The sequence below is a fragment of the Zootermopsis nevadensis genome, unplaced genomic scaffold, assembly GCF_977971745.1.
Source record: "Zootermopsis nevadensis isolate Lab colony 2312 unplaced genomic scaffold, Znev_1.0 Znev_ptg000020l, whole genome shotgun sequence".
NCBI classification, from domain to species: domain Eukaryota; kingdom Metazoa; phylum Arthropoda; class Insecta; order Blattodea; family Termopsidae; genus Zootermopsis; species Zootermopsis nevadensis.
Window position 1 is genome coordinate 5,392,930 of NW_028259152.1, and position 18,886 is coordinate 5,411,815.

An 18,886-nucleotide genomic window follows, 5' to 3' on the forward strand; every position below is an offset into this window, starting at 1 on the left:
CCAACCGAGCACTCTATTAAAAGGCCTGGCTCTTGAAATAAACATCGAGTACACACATGGCGTTGGTGTTTATTGACGTCCGATTTCATTCGTGGCAATAATAGGCCTAGCAACGTACATGTGGCCAACATATTTACAATTGTATTCGGGGTGATAGCGGCTTGAACATACAAATGAGATGTGTTCACACAATCGTAATGTAACTGAATGAAAATAACACCAAGTTGCAGAGGCCTACTCTCAAGCCGGAGCTAAAGATTCGAATCCCTCTCGAAGCACGCACATTTGATCGCGTTTCTTCTTACTTTGTGATAGCAGAGGCGACGAGGAATGCTTATCTAAAAGATTCAATAACTTGAAATTACTACTGATGTGGAATAGACCCACGGAAGGAGTAAAATACTGCCTGCGTAGCAATGTCAATAAGAATTACTGTTGTGCTCTGTGTTCAGTTTGTTAATTTCAAAAATCTGGGTTATTTTGAGTGTGGTGTGTTGTTTTGTTGTGTCTTATTGTTTTTTGTGTCTTCTGGCACATTGTTTTGTTGTGTCTTATTGTTTTTGTTGTATCTCATTGTTCTGTTTTGTCTTATTGTATTTGTTGTGTCTTATGTTTTTTGTGTCTTATTGTTTTGTTCTGGCTCATTGTTTTGTTGTATCTCATTGTTCTGTTGTGTCTTATTGTTTTTGTTGTGTCTTATGTTTTTTGTGTCTTATTGTTTTTGTTGTGTCTTATGTTTTTTGTGTCTTATTGTTTTGTGTCTTATTGTAGGACCACTGCCACCGGGTAAAAACCCATTTGCAGTCAAAATAAATAATAATAATAATAATAAACACGCGAATGTAAATATGCGTCTGCGTATTCAAAATTCTAATTGGTCTGAAATTTTGTGGTGCTAATACAAGATTCGTGACGTGCGGAATAGCCAGCCAAAAAAAAAATTGAGACTGTGTGTTCGCGATGGAGTTATAATTTATCTGCAGTTACGTTGCCATGGAAACACGTAAGGCCATTGACACCTCACTCTTACTACTCAGCAGCTCTTGTAAGTCATGACTCTTAAACTAGAACATATCGCCAGCTGTAAACTGTAATGTTGTCCACGTTGTTTCTTTGAAGAAGTATTATAATGGCTATAATTGGAATGCGGTAGACTGAGCTCATTTGCGTGCGTGTCTGAACATGGCGATTAACTGATCTGTAAGAGACAATTCCCAGAAATAGTGTTTACGGAACATTGGCAAATTTAAGAAAATAAATGTTGAAGCAAAGAGACATACAGAGGAAATAATTAAAAAGTAAGCCAGGAAGGAAATTCCGAAAGACATGTGACGAATCAACTTCGGCAGAATTTATTTACCTACAATCTTCTGTTTTCGTGACAGGGCAATCTAAGAAATGTCAGAATTAGAGACGAACTATTTATCGCTGATCGGGGGAGTAACACTCAGTGATATAACGTCCATGGCATCGCATTAAATGTGTTTCAGTTAGAGGGAATTGGCTCGCGTGCCAGACGACTGCCAAGGCCTGTGGCTGCCACTCCTGACCCTGCAGATCTGTTTTCAGCAGTTGCATTATCATAATGTTCACCGGTTCGAGAATTACTTCCCATGAAGCGTAATATAGGGACGTTTCATAGATGAACAGCATTTCCTTAAGCTTACATATTAATTTCATTGGAAATCCTCACGGGACATGTGCAGAACATATACCATGTAGACAGCCGTTGATTTCTACATATTATCCAAATTGCTATATGCTGTTTCTGAGTTATGCCTAAGTTCTTTTTCTGCACCTCTTTGATGGACGCGGGTGACTGGTGAACGTTAGCCGTCCTCGACACCACCATGATTAGCCTTCCGCTGGTGGCCAGCCGATACAGATACTGGAATACTCGTGTGTCTGTCTGTCTGTCTGTAAAGATACAAAATGCTGTTCTATATTGCGACGTCACACAACTGCTCGTATATGATGTAAAAGTAAAGTAAATTTTGTCCCGCTGTGCGCCATGTAGGCGCTTGGGGTGAGAGGAGGTATAGCTCCTCCCTTCCTTGACCTCGGCACTAGATGGGGGTGAGTGGTCAGCATCACGCCCCGGCCGGTACCCATTGTAGAGGAGGCTGGGTGGGCCCCAGAGCCGGTCTGGACGCAAAAGCTAGAGGAAAAATCTTCTGCCCCCGTCGGGGATCGAACCCCGTTTCTAGTCACTATACTGACTGAGCTATCCCGGCTGCTCGTATATGATGTAGTGACTTTTACCTAATAAGATTAGCTTGCTGTAAGGGCTGTAGTCTAGCCAGGCCCTGGTGCTTTTTCGAGTTCTAGGCGCCTCCCTTCGCAATCCTTTCAAAGTTAGTGATATCGAACAAAGGCGGGATGGTCTAAACTTGAGCCCCTGCCCCTTAAAAATATAGGCCCTTAGTTTATTATTACGAGGAAATAACTAACTCGAGTCCTTAGTATTTTTCCACTACACATTTAGTCCATGTACGAAATGGATAGAAGTCACTGCATTTCCAGTTGATTGGAGTAAGTTTCCTGTTGTATTTAATTGTTTGCAGATACCTAAGTACTGCAGTGCAGTTTATTTTTAATTTAATCTGAAAGCTTATTTTTGAAATCCATTTCGCATCATCATGAACCGTTTTCCGAAGGTTTGTTTAAATATTTACCCATCCTGTCGGTCTTCCAAATGGAGTGCTGCTGAATAGATATCCTGTCCAGCAATGCGACTGGTAGGTAATAATCGTAAATCTGGATTCAGAAGGCACAGAGTTGATCACTCTGAAGAGCTGTGTGATCCTTGAACTTGGCGTTATTTGCGTGAAGGAATACGGGCGGGGCCGTAGTGTGCTACTTTTAAAACGCCGGCGTGACCTTGCCTCGACGGAGAAGCGCTATTCATAAACGATTGACTGCAGTATTACCCGTTCCTAAACTTTTACACTACGGCAAGAAAGGAATCTTTTATATAAGATCACTGTCTTTGTGTCTACATGTCCCGTTAATATCAATCTACAGATATGTGAAACATTATCGGAACGAAGCAACGCTTGTTCATGCCAATTCTTCGCCATTACAAATTTTAATTTCTACTCCTTCAGCCACAGCAATATTATATGTGGCTAAATGTACAGATATTTTGGTCATAGGATATCGATAATAAAACCTACATCTCGATAAATGTAGGTCGAAACTTCTTAAAATCTTTTCCAAAATTGTGAATGTAAGCTTACAAAGAAAACAATTTCTGATTCCTTGTAAAATGTATCTGTGATAAATGGAAACCAGGACTAACGAGGTATGCATAATCGCAAAGGATGAATTTCGAGAATACAGTGCACATGCTCCAGTGAATTACAACTGCTGTTACCACTGACCCGGGGGTAGGTCACATTTCGGTACGACCACGGAGCTAGTCTGTGAGTACACACACCGCGCTTGGGATACGCAATGCGGCACCACGCGAAAGGTCTGTTGTGCAAGTGCAGAAATAACAGATGCCAAACCAGTGACGGCAGTGTTTTGTTTTGTTCTTTTAACTATTGACTTGCGTAATTACCAATGACGCATAATTTTTCGCGAAAGCATTTGCTATTGGCAGTAGTGAACGTGGAAGGCTATCATCAGAAGCGGGTGACAATATTATCAGAAAATGTGCTTTCACAAAATTTCGTTAATTTATTAATGGTTTTAATTTGTGCTAGAACCCCTTTATTATATCAATAAACAAATAGAATACTGGTTATGCATCAGAAGAGCGCAAAATGAAATTTATATTTTTTATTGTTAATCATACTCACAGCAAAAAAAATTCTACAGACGATCTATTTTGTCCGACAGATTAGCTAATAATCGCGACTGGCTTTGGATTTTCTCAGTTTGCTAGTCGTTTAGTGATAAAACATTCCCTCATCCTTTGCTCGACGTAAACATGAGCGCATTCCAGTTATTTTCCTTTCATTGACCGTGTTCTTTGGTAATTTTAATTTCCACAATATAGAATATTTGCATTGGTTCCTCTATAAAACGTTCTTCAAACTGTATCTTAATAAAGGTTCATCCCGGAAACAATAGGAACTTAAGAACCCACCCGACATAAAGGTTACTGAAACGTCGTTTTAATAATACAACTGTCAGGTGAGTGGAGGATGTTTACAAGGCTTGATTAAACAGTTTGGGAACAGGAATACACAGCTGATTAAATATCCTGTTCATTTTCTGAATGCGCGCAGCTGTTGAGCGTTCTAAATGTAACTCACGTTCCATCAATTAATTTGCGCACAACATAAATTATTAATATCACACAATTCTTGTGCAGATGGGAGTTTTGTTGCAATCTGAAGATAAAAGACGAGATTTTAGGTTCTCACGAGTAGGAAGATAGTCTTATGGGATGTTAGGCCCATTAGTCTCGTGGAAATCGACCTACTGTTTGGAGGTGTTTACTGCCTCCATCTTCAGGACGATGAGTGGCCTCAGTGATGGAGACAGTATGGCCTATTTATTTCCTCTTTGGTTTATTTCAGATGTTTAAGATGATTCAGTAATTTAAACACTGTTCGCAAGTTTGTAACAACGCTTCCAAATTCACCAGTGCAACAACAGGAAGTTCGTCTCTGTTTCTTGTGCCAATGCTGCTTGATTAACGTGTTGTCATGCTAAAGTGAGTTAAATACAAACTTAGCTGTTAGAATTTGCGTGCAACATTTGACTGCTTACGTTCTACTTGAAACGTGTTGCCGGCAGGTACAGCTCGGAGCAAAATAACATGCACAAGACTTTATTCATTACCTTCATGGTGCACGCCACTAGAAAACTTCATCTCGTTGTGATAGCGATTATTAAGTTAAAAAGAGATTTACGTCACGCAATGCGCAGGGAATGTTACGACACAACAGGCGTTACTTTTATATCGAATTACTTTAAAACAGTATTAACAAAATGTCGCTTCATATTCACAAAAGACATTGAGGTACAACTACATGCATCTTCAGATCTCTTATTCATATATAGGTGAAATTAGGTTTAAACTTTACCAGCCTTTAACCTCCCTTCTCGAAGGTATCAAAAAAGCCTATGACTCTGTGAAGAGAGAAGTGCTATATAATATTCTTATTGAATTTGGTATACCAAAGAAGCTAGTGGGTCTAATAAAAATGTGCTTAAATGAAACCTGCAGCAAAATTCGAGTAGGTAAATATGTATCTGAGACATTCCTCATCAAGAACGGTCTAAAACAAGGAGATGCTTTGTCTCCCTTGCTCTTTAACTTTGCGCTAGAATACGCCATCAGGAAGGTCCAAGGTAGGCAGGAGGGTTTGCAATTGAACGGGACACATCAGCTATTGGCATATGCTGATGATGTTAATTTATTGGGGGACGATATAAATACAATAAAGAGGAACGCAGAAGTTTTACTAGAGGCTGGTAGACAAGTGGGGCTGGAAGTAAATTCAGAAAAAACTAAGTACATGTTAGTATCTCGTCATCAGAAGACAGGCGGGCAAAATTATCTTAGGGTAGCTAATAAATCCTTTGAAAGGGTTACAAAGTTCAAGTATTTGGGAACAACAGTAACAAATCAAAATGATACTTGTGAGGAAGTTAGGAGGAGACTAAATTCCGGAAATGCTTGCTACTTCTCAGTCCAAAATATTTTGTCTTCCCGTCTGATTTCTAAGAACCTGAAAATTAAAGTATACAAAACAATAATCTTGCCTGTTGTTTTGTATGGGTGCGAAACATGGTCTCTCACTCAGAGGGAGGAACACAGATTGCAGGTGTTTGAGAATCGGGTGTTGAGGAGGATATTTGGGCCTAAGAGGGAAGACGATGGGGCGTGGAGAAAACTGCACAATGACGAGCTTAAAAATCTGTACTGCTCCCCCAGTATTGTGAGGGTGATTAAGTCGAGAAGAGTGAGATGGGCGGGACATGTAGCGCGCATGGATGGGACAAGAGGTGTGCACCGGGTACTGGTTGGGAAACCTGAAGGGAAGAGACCGCTGGGGAGACCTAGACGTAGATGGGAGGATAATCTCAGGCGGGATCTATGGGAGATAGGAGTTGAAGGAAACTGGATTTTGTTGGCCCAGGACAGGGTCCGGTGGAGGGCTTTGGTTAATTCGGTGATGAACCTTCGGGTTCGGTAAGCCATCTAGTTAGTTAGTTAGCCTTTAACCTCACTAAAATCACCGCGCAGAACATACGAACACGGAAGAAGACACAGATAATGGTGATACTAAGGGTATTCTGCTAGACAATCTATAAGACATCCTGCAACTTTAGAGAATGGAAAAGAAGCAAATGAAGATTAAATAAAGGAGATCTGAAGGAAAAATGTGCCGGCTTCGTAACTAACTAACTAACTAACTAGATGGCTTACAGAATCCGAAGGTTCATCACCGAATTAACAAACGCCCTCCACCGGACCCTGTCCTGAGCTAACAAAATCCAATCTCCTTCAACTCCTATCTCCCATAGATCCCGCCTGAGATTATCCTCCCATCTACGTCTAGGTCTCCCCAGCGGTCTCCCCCTAGGCTTCCCAACCAATACCCGGTGCACACCTCTTGTCACATCCATGGGCGCTACATGCCCAGCCCATCTCATTCTTCTCGACTTAATCACCCTGACAATACTGGGGGAGCAGTACAGATTTTTAAGCTCATCATTATGCAATTTTCTCCACGCCCCATCGTCTTCCCTCTTAGGCCCAAATATCCTCCTCAACACCTGCAATCTGTGTTCCTCCCTCTGAGTGAGAGACCATGTTTCGCACCCATACAAAACAACAGGCAAGATTATTGTTTTGTATACTTTAATTTTAAGGTTCTTAGAAATCAGACGGGAAGACAAAATATTTTGAACTGAGAAGTAACAAGCATTTCCAGAATTTAATCTCCTCCTAACTTCCTCATGAGTGTCATTTTGATTTGTTATTGTTCTTCCCTGATATTTGAACTTTGTAACCCTTTCAAAGGACTTATTAGCTACCCTAAGATAATTTTGCCCATCTGTCTTCTGATGACGAGATACTAACATGTACTTAGTTTTTTCTGAATTTACTTCTAGCCCCACCTGTCTACTAGCCTCTAGTAAAACTTCGCGTTCCTAACGGTTTCTAAATAACAAGGAGATATTTGGACGTAAGACAGTAAGTTCACCAATGGAATGAGAAAATCTCATTCACTAACGATCAGCTTTGCAATGTGCACACCATTCATGGGCTATAAATACTATTGGGGCGATGAAATCATGGAATGTGATATGGACAGAACAAATACGAAAGGCGAGAAACGCATACAGAACTTCAGTCTGTAAACCAGACGACCATTTGTGAAACCTGTACGTACAAAGGATAATACTAAAATGTGTGTTAAAGACATCTCAAACTCTATAATAAAACAGAAACAAAGGCATGAAGATATTTAATCAGTACAAAATAGGAGTAGTGGTTTACAAACAATTAAAATTCGACGTCAGATCAACTACCGACAAGTATTCTGTCAATGCGACTCTCTCCACCAACCCTTATATTATCATCATAAGCAATCCTGCTTCGTATTCAGGTCACGGGTATGACGAAGGTCAGTTGTTGTTGATCTGCCGATGCTTTAGCTTTCCTCCTCGTTTTACCTAGGGAAATGTTTGTATAGTACATTAAAAATGTCTCGACTTTCGATCTAATTTCATTCTTATTCACCATTAACATTCAGAAAAAACTAAGTACATGTTAGTATCTCGTCGTCAGCAGACAGGCGGGCAAAATTATCTTAGGGTGGCTAATAAATCCTTTGAAAGTGTTGATAATCTCAGGCGGGATCTATGGAAGATAGGAGTTGAAGGAGATTGGACAGGGTCCGGTGGTGGGCTTTGGTTAATTCGGTGATGAACCGGGTTCGGTAAGCCATCTAGTTAGTTAGTTAGATAAGTCATCAGAACAATTCGGTTCCGACTTACGTTTCGTGTAAATAAAGGAATTAAATGTTACGACCCAAATACATAAACATCATTTAACTTTTCATGTTTGTTTATTCGCAGTTACGTAAAAGCTTCGAATAGTTTATGATTTTCGCTATGTTCCTTTTTTCACCTTTATGTAAACTAACTATAAATAAGCATACCGGCAATTGAGAGTGAAACACTGAAACCTGGCTGGGATCCATAAAACACAATGCAGTGGTAAACCGTTGTACATCTTCCACCTTCACAGCTTTACAGCTTGACATGGGACTCCCAGTTGGGATCGATGTACTTAAAAGATAGGAAAACACACGTCCTCATGTTCTGCGTCAACACTAGCCCAGTTTACTAATCTATAAGTTAATGCAGTCAAACTGTTCTTCTTGATCAGTCACTAGGACCGCTCCGAAAATACGAAGCACACTCTGTTCTGTGTTAAAAGTTAGACGCGCCTTCGCCATGGAACAGAACGTCGCTTTAGCAGTTGATAAGTATCCACGGGATGGTCCAATACTGTGTTATGGGAACCAGAAGGTTCATTACTGCCATCACAAGAGCCCATAACTTAAGTCAGGTTAATCCATGTCTCATTTTTATTGTATATTTCGTTACGTTTCCTTTTAATTTCATCCTTCAATCTACACTTAGGTCTTCTTATATGACAATACACTCTTCGTCAGCATTGTCTTTGTTTATTCAGTGGGTCTATTCATATTGTTCTAAGCAGCGAGAAAGGTTGGTTAAGGGCAAAGCTATCTCTCGCGTACATATGGTTATTAGTTCTGAAGTTGTTCAGATTTTTTCCACCATGTGTCCTTCCAAATTTTTTAAATTTGCCTGGTGAATTAAGTGACACATTAATCAAAGTTAAAATCCTTTCACGAGACTCTAATGGCACATTGACTCAAATCAGAGTCTTATAATTGTTGTGAACTCCCTGTTCGACACTCATATCTCGTTTTCATAACTTACTTTGTACTATTTAGAGACTATCTAGACATTAACTAAGGTAGGAAGGCCTTAATTCAACAATGCTAGCATAAGTTTCTTTCTCTAAATAATCGCACAGTAGTTTAACTTGCCTTATTTTTTGCGCGATCGCTTTGATTTTCAGTAAATTTCGTCCATCAGTGAACAAGATTCTAAACTCTATCATAGCGAAGAGTTTTGATTGAAATTTGAGTTAATATTTCACTAGTATTTCATAACAATGACACACGACTGAAGAGCCTAGGACGTGAATAAAACGCGTTTGTGGATTACATATTTATTATATTATTATTATTTAGTGTTCTGTCTGACGACAGGTCCATATGAACAGGATCCTTCCATCCTCTTCTCGGACTGGGACCTGTTCATATACGTTCTTGGCAGATGATCCAGAAGTGGTTTGCCATTGCCTTCTTCTGTGTGTGAATGGAGTAATTGTTGGGATGCCACGGAGGAAAACTCCGTGTTGCCTAGACCACGGCCTTGCCCAACACAAGGCCGTGGTCTAGGCAACATATTTATAAGAAATAATCTTTAACATTTCGTGCCCCACAGTCCAAGCAGTTACATGATTTAATTAGGCCTAATATGCAAGTGGCCATATTCGGATAAAATCGTGTAAAATTCGCTTAGTTAACGAGGCAGCACAGTTGACCCCTGATGGTGCAAGGCGCTGTCTGCCCCACATTCGCAAATACTAACTATAGACTATGATTAATTGGGTGCCCTATCACCTAGAGGCCAGATTCCCATGAAACACTTCACGTAGTATTAAGGTAGAAAAACCCATTGTAACGCGTGAGTCATATTTGGTGCACAATGGACAGATAATTTGCACACGCAGAGTCGTCTGTGTGTAACAATAAAGTAAATGGAATGAAGGAAAAGTAACAAACCACTGTGAGTGTGTAAAGTTTGAAGGAAATTCAATTTGTATGGCGATTTAAAAAGTGCTTTACTCTTACTTATTACAATTTTCCACCGTTTTCACATGGACAATTTTCAGTATCCTTTACTAATTTTGGGACGCTCATTTCAAATATGACCTTGAAAAACACCTAACACGTAAGATTTTTTGATACGATAACTTTTACTTTTTCTCGTTTCCGTATACAGTACAAAGTTTAGCCTACTACTAATGTTATTTTTATGGGTTTATTTACAAATCTGCTGGTGGTTTTCTTCCTTTCGCTTTTTAAGGAAACCTTCCACCACAGATACAAAAGATTTCCACGCTGCGAGTTCTTTAGTAGAAAGTCTGGCTTCAAAATTTCCATCATCCAACAGTTTTCTGATCTGAGGGCAGAACAAAAATTCCTTCTTTCAACTTGTCATCACTAAGATTCGGAAAAATTCCCCTCAGATATTTAAATCCTTCTCCTTCCTTATCCATTCCTTTAACAAACTTTTTGATAAGTCCTAGTTTAATATGAAGTGGTGGTAAGAGAAGGTTTTGTGAGTCAACCAAAGGCTTGAACTTGACTTTACTTTTTCCCGGAATTAATTCATTTCTTCCCGGCCAGTTTTTCGTAACATAGCGCCTATCTGTTGCTCTACTGTCCCACATTCAGAGGAAACAGCAGTATTTATTGAATCCCCTTGGAGACCGAGTAACAACTCTATGACTTTAAAATCAGGGCATAGCCGCCACTTGTGTTCCTCGTACTTCCAACTTTTGATGATTCTTTCAATATTTTCATAGGATTCTTTTAGGCCTACAGAATGAGCTACTAGAACTGAAGCTTTTTCATTCCCACTGTGTAACAGCACGGCCTTCAAGCTGAACTTTGACGAATCTATAAATAGTCGCCATTCTTTTGGATCATAAATGACTCCTATTTCTTTCATAAGGCCATTAATGTCATTACAATAGCATGTGATTAAACGTCAAAACTCACACTTAAACTGAGGTTATGGGAGACTGCCAGTGTAGCCAACCTGCAAAGAAAATATCCCTATGGAATCAAGAAATTCACTCATTTGGTAGACGTTAAGATAAAATAACACAAAAATGGTACGTGATGGAAAATTTTCAAGGTCATATTTGAATTTAGCGCAAAAATACAATATGAAACACATATTTTCATCTATGTTACCGAAACATTGTTGACCAGTGTTATTAGTACGCCTAAGTAATTTTCTTAGGGAATTAATTTTTGTAACGTTTGCGCTGTGCGCTACCACTGCTGCAAAGTACAACATAAACTGAATAAACTGCACATCATCGGACTACACGGAGCATAGTCCTTCTTGAGAAGCTAATAGTTGTCCAGCAACCTTGTTAACACGAGCACACTACTGGACCCTATCTCAGCCAAATGAATCTTGCCCACATCCTGTAACTACGAACTGCATGGAGCATATGCCTCCTTGAGAAAATAATAGTTGCTCAGGTGGTCAAACCATCGAAGTCTCAGGCCATGTGTAAGATTCTGTAGTATACTAGATTTTACGTGGAAGGTTAGCCCCCGCCTAACCCCCAAACTGGAGGAAAACCCATTGTCGTCCGTCAGTTATTTATCATACACCGACAATCTCTGTTATTACGAATAGTTACGTTCATCGTAGAGCAAGGACAGAATGGAAATATCCTCTCTCAGTATCCTTTCACATCTGCCGATCGCCCCATTCTCCTCCTTTAGCAACTTCTGCAGTTGAGAAAGTACCATTAAATTAATAAAAAGCAGGGCATAACAAAACGCTGCTGTTACTTCCGGAGAATCAACAAACCATGCACTGAGTACAAGTTCATTCTTTCACCTGTCGTCAGAGGATAATGGGTACAACAGCCATTCTTTAAGGAATCGATTTTTCTCTTGAATAGAGGCTACACGCTACATACAACATGCAAGTTCCGGCATTAGAAAGTGGAAATAACAAAACATGGAACGAATCGGTGAATAGAGAAATTGATTTCGATAAAAAATTATTGTGGCACGCAAATATTATCCGGTAATAAACGTGTGTTACAATGTGCCTTCAGTAAAAGCTGGTCTCGTGTGACTCAAAGAAAAATACGTCGCCTTAAGATTGCTGTCTTCTGGGTTGTTGCGCCGTGTAGTCTGGTAGATGTGCATCTACGTTTCAGAGGTCCATATGCCTCCACCATCGCCCTGATGATGGAGGCAGCACGGGCCTCTGAAACGTTGGTAAACTTGTAACAGACTACGTAATCAAAACTTTGTCTCACTGCCGACCTTCTGTTTTGTTTTATTTTTCAAACTGTCTGTTGCTGTTGCAAGATTCATGAAAATGTCACGCTCAAGAAATACTTCTCTATAAGAAAGCCATCTTTCCTTGTCAACACATGCCACAGGCGAATTTGAGAGCGTGACCCACTCTCATCAGAGCAAAGCTGTTAGGTGAATGAGCTACCTTTGTAGTCCTCTCTCTTCGTCACTCCACACGCGAAGTCTAATGCAGTCCCCCAGATATAACCCCCTCCCCCATAGCCTGTTCCAGAACTTAACATGACAACTTCTAGGCTATATTTTTGTACCAAAGATTTGTACGGAGGAGGCCAAGTAAGAAGCAAAACGGATAATTAAATCATTGTCATCACACAACGTTTAATCTAAAATAGTAGTTTTAAATTGAAGATTTCTGTCTTCTGGGTTGTTGCGCTGTGTAGTCTGGTCGATGTTTACCAACGTTTCAGAGGTCATACTGCCTCCGTCATCAGGGCGATGAGTATGAAGATTTCTGTCTTCTGGTTTGTTGCGCTGTGTAGTCTGGTCGATGTTAACCAACGTTTCAGAGGTCATACTGCCTCCGTCATCAGGGCGATGAGTATGAAGATTTCTGTCTTCTGGGTTGTTGGGCTGTGTAGTCTGGTCGATGTTAACCAACGTTTCAGAGGTCATACTGCCTCCGTCATCAGGGCGATTCTTAGTATGAAGATTTCTGTCTTCTGGGTTGTTGCGCTATGTAGTCTGGTCGATGTTAGCCAACGTTTCAGAGGTCATACTGCCTCCGTCATCAGGGCGATGAGTATGAATATTTCTGTCTTCTGGGTTGTTGCGCTGTGTAGTCTGGTCGATGTTAACCAACGTTTCAGAGGTCATACTGCCTCCATCATCAGGGCGATTCTTAGTATGAAGATTTCTGTCTTCTGGGTTGTTGCGCTGTGTAGTCTGGTCGATGTTAGCCAACGTTTCAGAGGTCATACTGCCTCCGTCATCAGGGCGATGAGTATGAATATTTCTGTCTTCTGGGTTGTTGCGCCGTGTAGTCTGGTCGATGTTAACCAACGTTTCAGAGGTCATACTGCCTCCATCATCAGGGCGATTCTTAGTATGAAGATTTCTGTCTTCTGGGTTGTTGCGCTGTGTAGTCTGGTCGATGTTTACCAACGTTTCAGAGGTCATACTGCCTCCATCACCAGGGCGATTCTTAGTATGAAGATTTCTGTCTTCTGGGTTGTTGCGCTGTGTAGTCTGGTCGATGTTAGCCAACGTTTCAGAGGTCATACTGCCTCCATCATCAGGGCGATTCTTAGTATGAAGATTTCTGTCTTCTGGGTTGTTGCGCTGTGTAGTCTGGTCGATGTTAACCAACGTTTCAGAGGTCATACTGCCTCCATCATCAGGGCGATTCTTAGTATGAAGATTTCTGTCTTCTGGGTTGTTGCGCTGTGTAGTCTGGTCGATGTTAACCAACGTTTCAGAGGTCATACTGCCTCCATCATCAGGGCGATTCTTAGTATGAAGATTTCTGTCTTCTGGGTTGTTGCGCTGTGTAGTCTGGTCGATGTTTGCCAACGTTTCAGAGGTCATACTGCCTCCATCATCAGGGCGATTCTTAGTATGAAGATTTCTGTCTTCTGGGTTGTTGCGCTGTGTAGTCTGGTCGATGTTTGCCAACGTTTCAGAGGTCATATTGCCTCCATCATCAGGGCGATTCTTAGTATGAAGATTTCTGTCTTCTGGGTTGTTGCGCTGTGTAGTCTGGTCGATGTTTACCAACCTATCAGAGGTCATACTGCCTCCATCATCAAGGCGATGAGTATGAAGATTTCTGTCTTCTGGGTTGTTGCGCTGTGTAGTATGGTCGATGTTTACCAACCTATCAGAGGTCATACTGCCTCCATCATCAAGGCGATGAGTATGAAGATTTCTGTCTTCTGGGTTGTTGCGCTGTGTAGTATGGTCGATGTTTACCAACGTTTCAGAGGTCATACTGCCTCCATCATCAGGGCGATGAGTATGAAGATTTCTGTCTTCTGGGTTATTGCGCTGTGTAGTATGGTCGATGTTTACCAACGTTTCAGAGGTCATACTTCCTCCATCATCAGGGCGATGAGTATGAAGATTTCTGTCTTCTGGGTTGTTGCGCTGTGTAGTATGGTCGATGTTAGCCAACGTTTCAGAGGTCATACTGCCTCCATCATCAGGGCGATGAGTATGAAGATTTCTGTCTTCTGGGTTGTTGCGCTGTGTAGTCTGGTCGATGTTTGCCAACGTTTCAGAGGTCATACTGCCTCCATCATCAGGGCGATTCTTAGTATGAAGATTTCTGTCTTCTGGGTTGTTGCGCTGTGTAGTATGGTCGATGTTAACCAACGTTTCTGAGGCCATACTTCCTGATGACGGAGGCAGTATGACCTCTGAAACGTTGGTAAACATCGACCAGACTACACAGCGTAACAACCCAGAAGACAGAAATCTTCATACTCATCGCTGTGAAAACCTCAAATCTTAAATAGTTTTAACTATTACAGAAAGCACATTTAAAATATAATAAAGTTGTGTATAGGTTTTTCATCCAGAACAAGCTCCTGAAATCTTCAAACCACTAGTGCCGATGACACATTTCTATTGATATCCGATGTTACACCACATAGTATGTTTGCTGTGTGCCTCCATCATCCATGATAATGGAGGCAGTGTGTTCCTCTGAAACACTGATATCAACCAAAATACTGCATTGCACAACAACCCAGAAGATTATCAATAATCAATATTCACATTATTGTGAAAACCTCAAATGTTACATATACATTTCTGTGTTTGTTTTCAAAGAATTTCAGTCTGTCATAAGACTTGGAATACACTTTGAGCATTTTGGCCCATTGGTACCTCTGAAGCATGTACTCTGAGCTTTCAGTTCTTTATTTCATTGACTTCCATTATACCAAAAACATGACTTGTCCAAATGTGAACTCCATTATTTATATTATCCTCATCAGCCTGAAATTAGCAGACCCTAAATACATACCCTGATAAAAATATATGTAGATGAGAACAATTTAAGAAGTCAATCATTTTAACCTCCATCATTTTTCGCTCATTGAGCTTTCTTACGACCAGACATTCTTCTAGGCATCTTGTTCTCACACAACCTCAGTCTATGAAATTTCAGGTATTTAAATAGAAGATGAACGTAAAATAATGTTAACAGAAGAGTAGGGATACTCCATCTAACTCCTCTTAACTTCATCATTATATTAGCTTCAGTATGCTTGTACATATGTCTGAACTTTGTTGCAGTTTCAAAGGGTTTGTTAGCTATTTTTAGGCATATTCACAACTAGAATTCGAAAAATGTACCTATTAGCTTCTATCCATCCGTCTGCCTGTAAATAACAACTCGAGAACGGCTAACCGGGGTCTCGCAAAATTTTCCATTGGCAGATTTCACAAAAATGTATCGTCAAATTCCAATTTTGGTTAAAATCGGACAATGACCATCACAACATGAAGATCTACGTGCTTTTCTAAGGCGGAAGGGAATAGGTGGAAATGCCTAACTGGGGGAGAATTGTCACGCTACGCACACACTTCCTATCTTCTTATATCATGATTTTGACCTTTATTCTGGTAACGCGACAGAACACACTGTTTCAGCGCAGCAGATACCGATTTCTGTGTGCAGCAGGCTAATTTATCTGCAAGGAACGGCTCGAGACAACGCAAACTTTGGAATCTGTAGGCACACTTTGCAAATGTGCTGCACGCTACGCTGGACGTGGCACGGCACGCGATATCACATACCACTTTCGCGAGAGATGATAACCAGAACGGCCGAAATAACACATTTAAGTTCAATAAATAATACGTCAGGCGATGTTCTCACACGTGTTCACTGGTAAAGGCTCGTCTACTTGCTTCTAGCGATCTCGATGCCTTGGGTTATTCCTGTGCCAGTGTTGATAATGACGATGACATCAGCAAGGATTTCAGGGAGAGGTTGTCGTAGCCTGTTTTAAGATATGCAGACAATGTCCACAAGACTTCTTAGTCAGGACTGCCCTAATCCAATCGAAACTGAAGTTGCTACACTGACCTGATTGATCTGCATGAAGCGACTGAAATGAATGGGAGATATCTGTCTGCCCATCTGTTTGTTTATCTCTTTGTCCTCTACACGTATTTTGATGAAATTTTATGTCGGTGATCTAAATTAAAAGTTATCGGACTTATTTCATGTTAGCTCTTATCAGTCAAACGTAACACCTGTGCTGTTTATAGATCGATTCCTTGTTTACTTAACAGCACTGTTCAATTTCGATTTCAGGTATTCTTTCCTAAAGTCTTAGCCACTTCTTTCGACAGAATTTTATTACCGTACTGATATGTCATTTATATTTATCTAATTTACGTATTACGTTTATGATACATTATTAAAATATATGCCATCTCCAGAAATATTTCAAATACAGACTGTAAATATAAGCATAATATGTCATCTTATACCAGTTTATTTTACGAGGGATCATTTATAACAAATTTAAAAGATCCATCATAATTTATTTTAATGTAGTGGCTAAAGTCCTTCTTTAACAGCTCGACTTCTTAAGAAATATTACATGCATTTCTCATCTTCAACATGCCCCACCGTGTTCATCCTATTCTAATTATGAAGCTCCTCATTATGTATAAGTATCATAATTTCTCCTATGTTTCTGTTTCTTCCGCTATCATAGGACCAAATATTCTCCTCAGTTAATATTCAAAGTTAATAGAAACGGTTTATTTATCAAATTGTCGACGTTCTATTTTGTCACAACAATTAGCTGTTACTGTCTTACATTACTCGCAATATCAAACAGACTTGAGGCGTCGGCACGTGTCCAACACTGCAGACTGTGTGTCAGAAATAGCAAACTTTCGTTAAATATTTGCACTACGATACCGCGGATTCAAATGTTTATATGCGCGGTTTAGCACTATGACGCTATGCAGGTTTGCCTAATAGTGAAAATCTGGGCCTACGTACATGTTCTATCAAGACCATGTGACGAAATAGGGTCACTTTCTTAGAACTTCGACAACGCTAAACGCATCATTACAAAATTTCTTCTCTGAGTGTGAAAATAAGTTATTATTAATGATTAAATTTTATGAAACAGCAGATACAACATACTTTCTATTTCTATTTCGAATGTTTTAGTTTACTTGCATTAATCTTCAAAACTAAACTCGTTTGTCTTGAAACCTTGATGCATGATTTTACATAAACTCGTTTCAATGATCAAGTTTAAGCCAGATAATCAGTTGCTATGACACTTTCTTCATTAAACGACATATATTAGATCCGGATCCCAAACCGAATGTACAATTTGCCATAACCCTAAAATCCAGAATTTTTGTTCAATTAATCCTGTCTTGATCAGGTTATTATTTGATCTGATTTAGTTACACATACACAGATATATGTTTTATGTAGGCCTACATAAACGTACGTGCACAATGTATAAATAAGTAGATACAAAGTGCCGTAACTTCGTTCAAAATTTTCTAAACATTGTGTGACGTAATATGTTTAATTATTTTAGGACTTATCCATTGTAAGATTGTTCTTTCCATTAATAATAAATACCATTGCGTTTCGGAAACTGGTTTTCTTTCTTTCTTCAAGTAATTGGTGGAAAGACAAAAGCCTATTCTGTTGGACCACTTGGTTGTTGAGGTTTATGCTCGCGGCGAACGCCTGGTTGGCTGAAGCTGGCTCGAAAGTAGGAGAGAAAACTTCAATTTTCGTGTTTTAAAGTGTTCGCTGGGCTGATACTGCTAACACGGTTAACAAGAACACTCCACTGTGCCTTTTTAGATAAGTAACGTTTAACCTTAATATTTTATTTATTGCTTATTGCCAAACTTTCAGTCTTTTAAAGGTTTCTATGAATTGTAACAAATCTTATAAAATTGTCTAAACGTAAAGTATAACGACGAATGAAAAATAATATGAACATTGTTTATACATACGTATGCACCGTATGGACGTACATACCTTTATAAACGGCTAAGTCTCTGTGCGTCATACTGAACTAATTTTACTGTTTGCCTTGTGGAAAAATGTGCGAAATCCACTACCACTAACGAAATTCGTAATATTTCTTTCGTTAATTCCACGGCATAGCGAGAGAGCGGCAAATGGTATTTCAAAAAAAATATTCCTGTACTAGAAACTTACAAAATCGCTGTAAGCACAAACTATCAAGACTTTTTGTTGTTTTGCCGTAGAAAGATATTGAGGCAAATCTCAATTAACTCACCAGTAACAATGACACAGAGCAGCAATCACGTCTTCCTACCTATGTTCGACACTGCCGTCAGACCGAAGCGTTACAAATAGATTTCTTCACTCGCGAAATACTGCTAACACGCCACCACCATTAAACGGAAATAACTTGCTACACTTCCGGCAGATACTTGTTCCGGAATGGAAAATGTGAAAAGTTTGCAAGGAAAGAAAGAAGCATAATCCTAACAAATCAAGTGCGCTTGCGCTCATTCGGACAAACCTGAAGCCGCAGGATGTGTATACGTAGTGGAGCCCGAACATTTACTGGCAGGTAGGCAGCCCACATCGCGTGCGCCACAACGATGAGTTGGCACAAGAACCTAACTGCGCCGACACACACGCCTACTGCAAACCTAATTCTTTGACTTTTTTTTTAAAATTCATTTACTTACTTTAGCTC

At 40.0% G+C, this 18,886-nt stretch overlaps 1 protein-coding gene across 9 annotated transcripts in view; it reads right to left on the minus strand.

Annotated features, from left to right (window-relative positions):
- LOC110827684 (uncharacterized) overlaps positions 1–18,787 on the minus strand; it is a 44,121-nt gene extending 25,334 nt beyond the window's left edge. Inside the window, exons 1-3 of one of the 9 annotated variants that reach the window (XM_087351919.1) lie at positions 18,458–18,706; positions 10,860–10,899; positions 1,799–1,913 (exon numbers count right to left, since the gene is read on the minus strand). In XM_087351919.1, coding sequence (XP_087208045.1) covers positions 1,799–1,852 — 54 coding nt within the window. In that variant the 5' untranslated portion in view covers positions 1,853–1,913; positions 10,860–10,899; positions 18,458–18,706. Of the gene's footprint in view, positions 1–1,667; positions 1,691–1,798; positions 1,918–10,859; positions 10,900–18,457 lie in introns of those variants that run through there. The other 8 variants (XM_087351918.1, XM_087351915.1, XM_087351920.1 and 5 more) reach the window with 8 other exon arrangements.
- Positions 18,788–18,886: the final 99 nt, after the last annotated feature.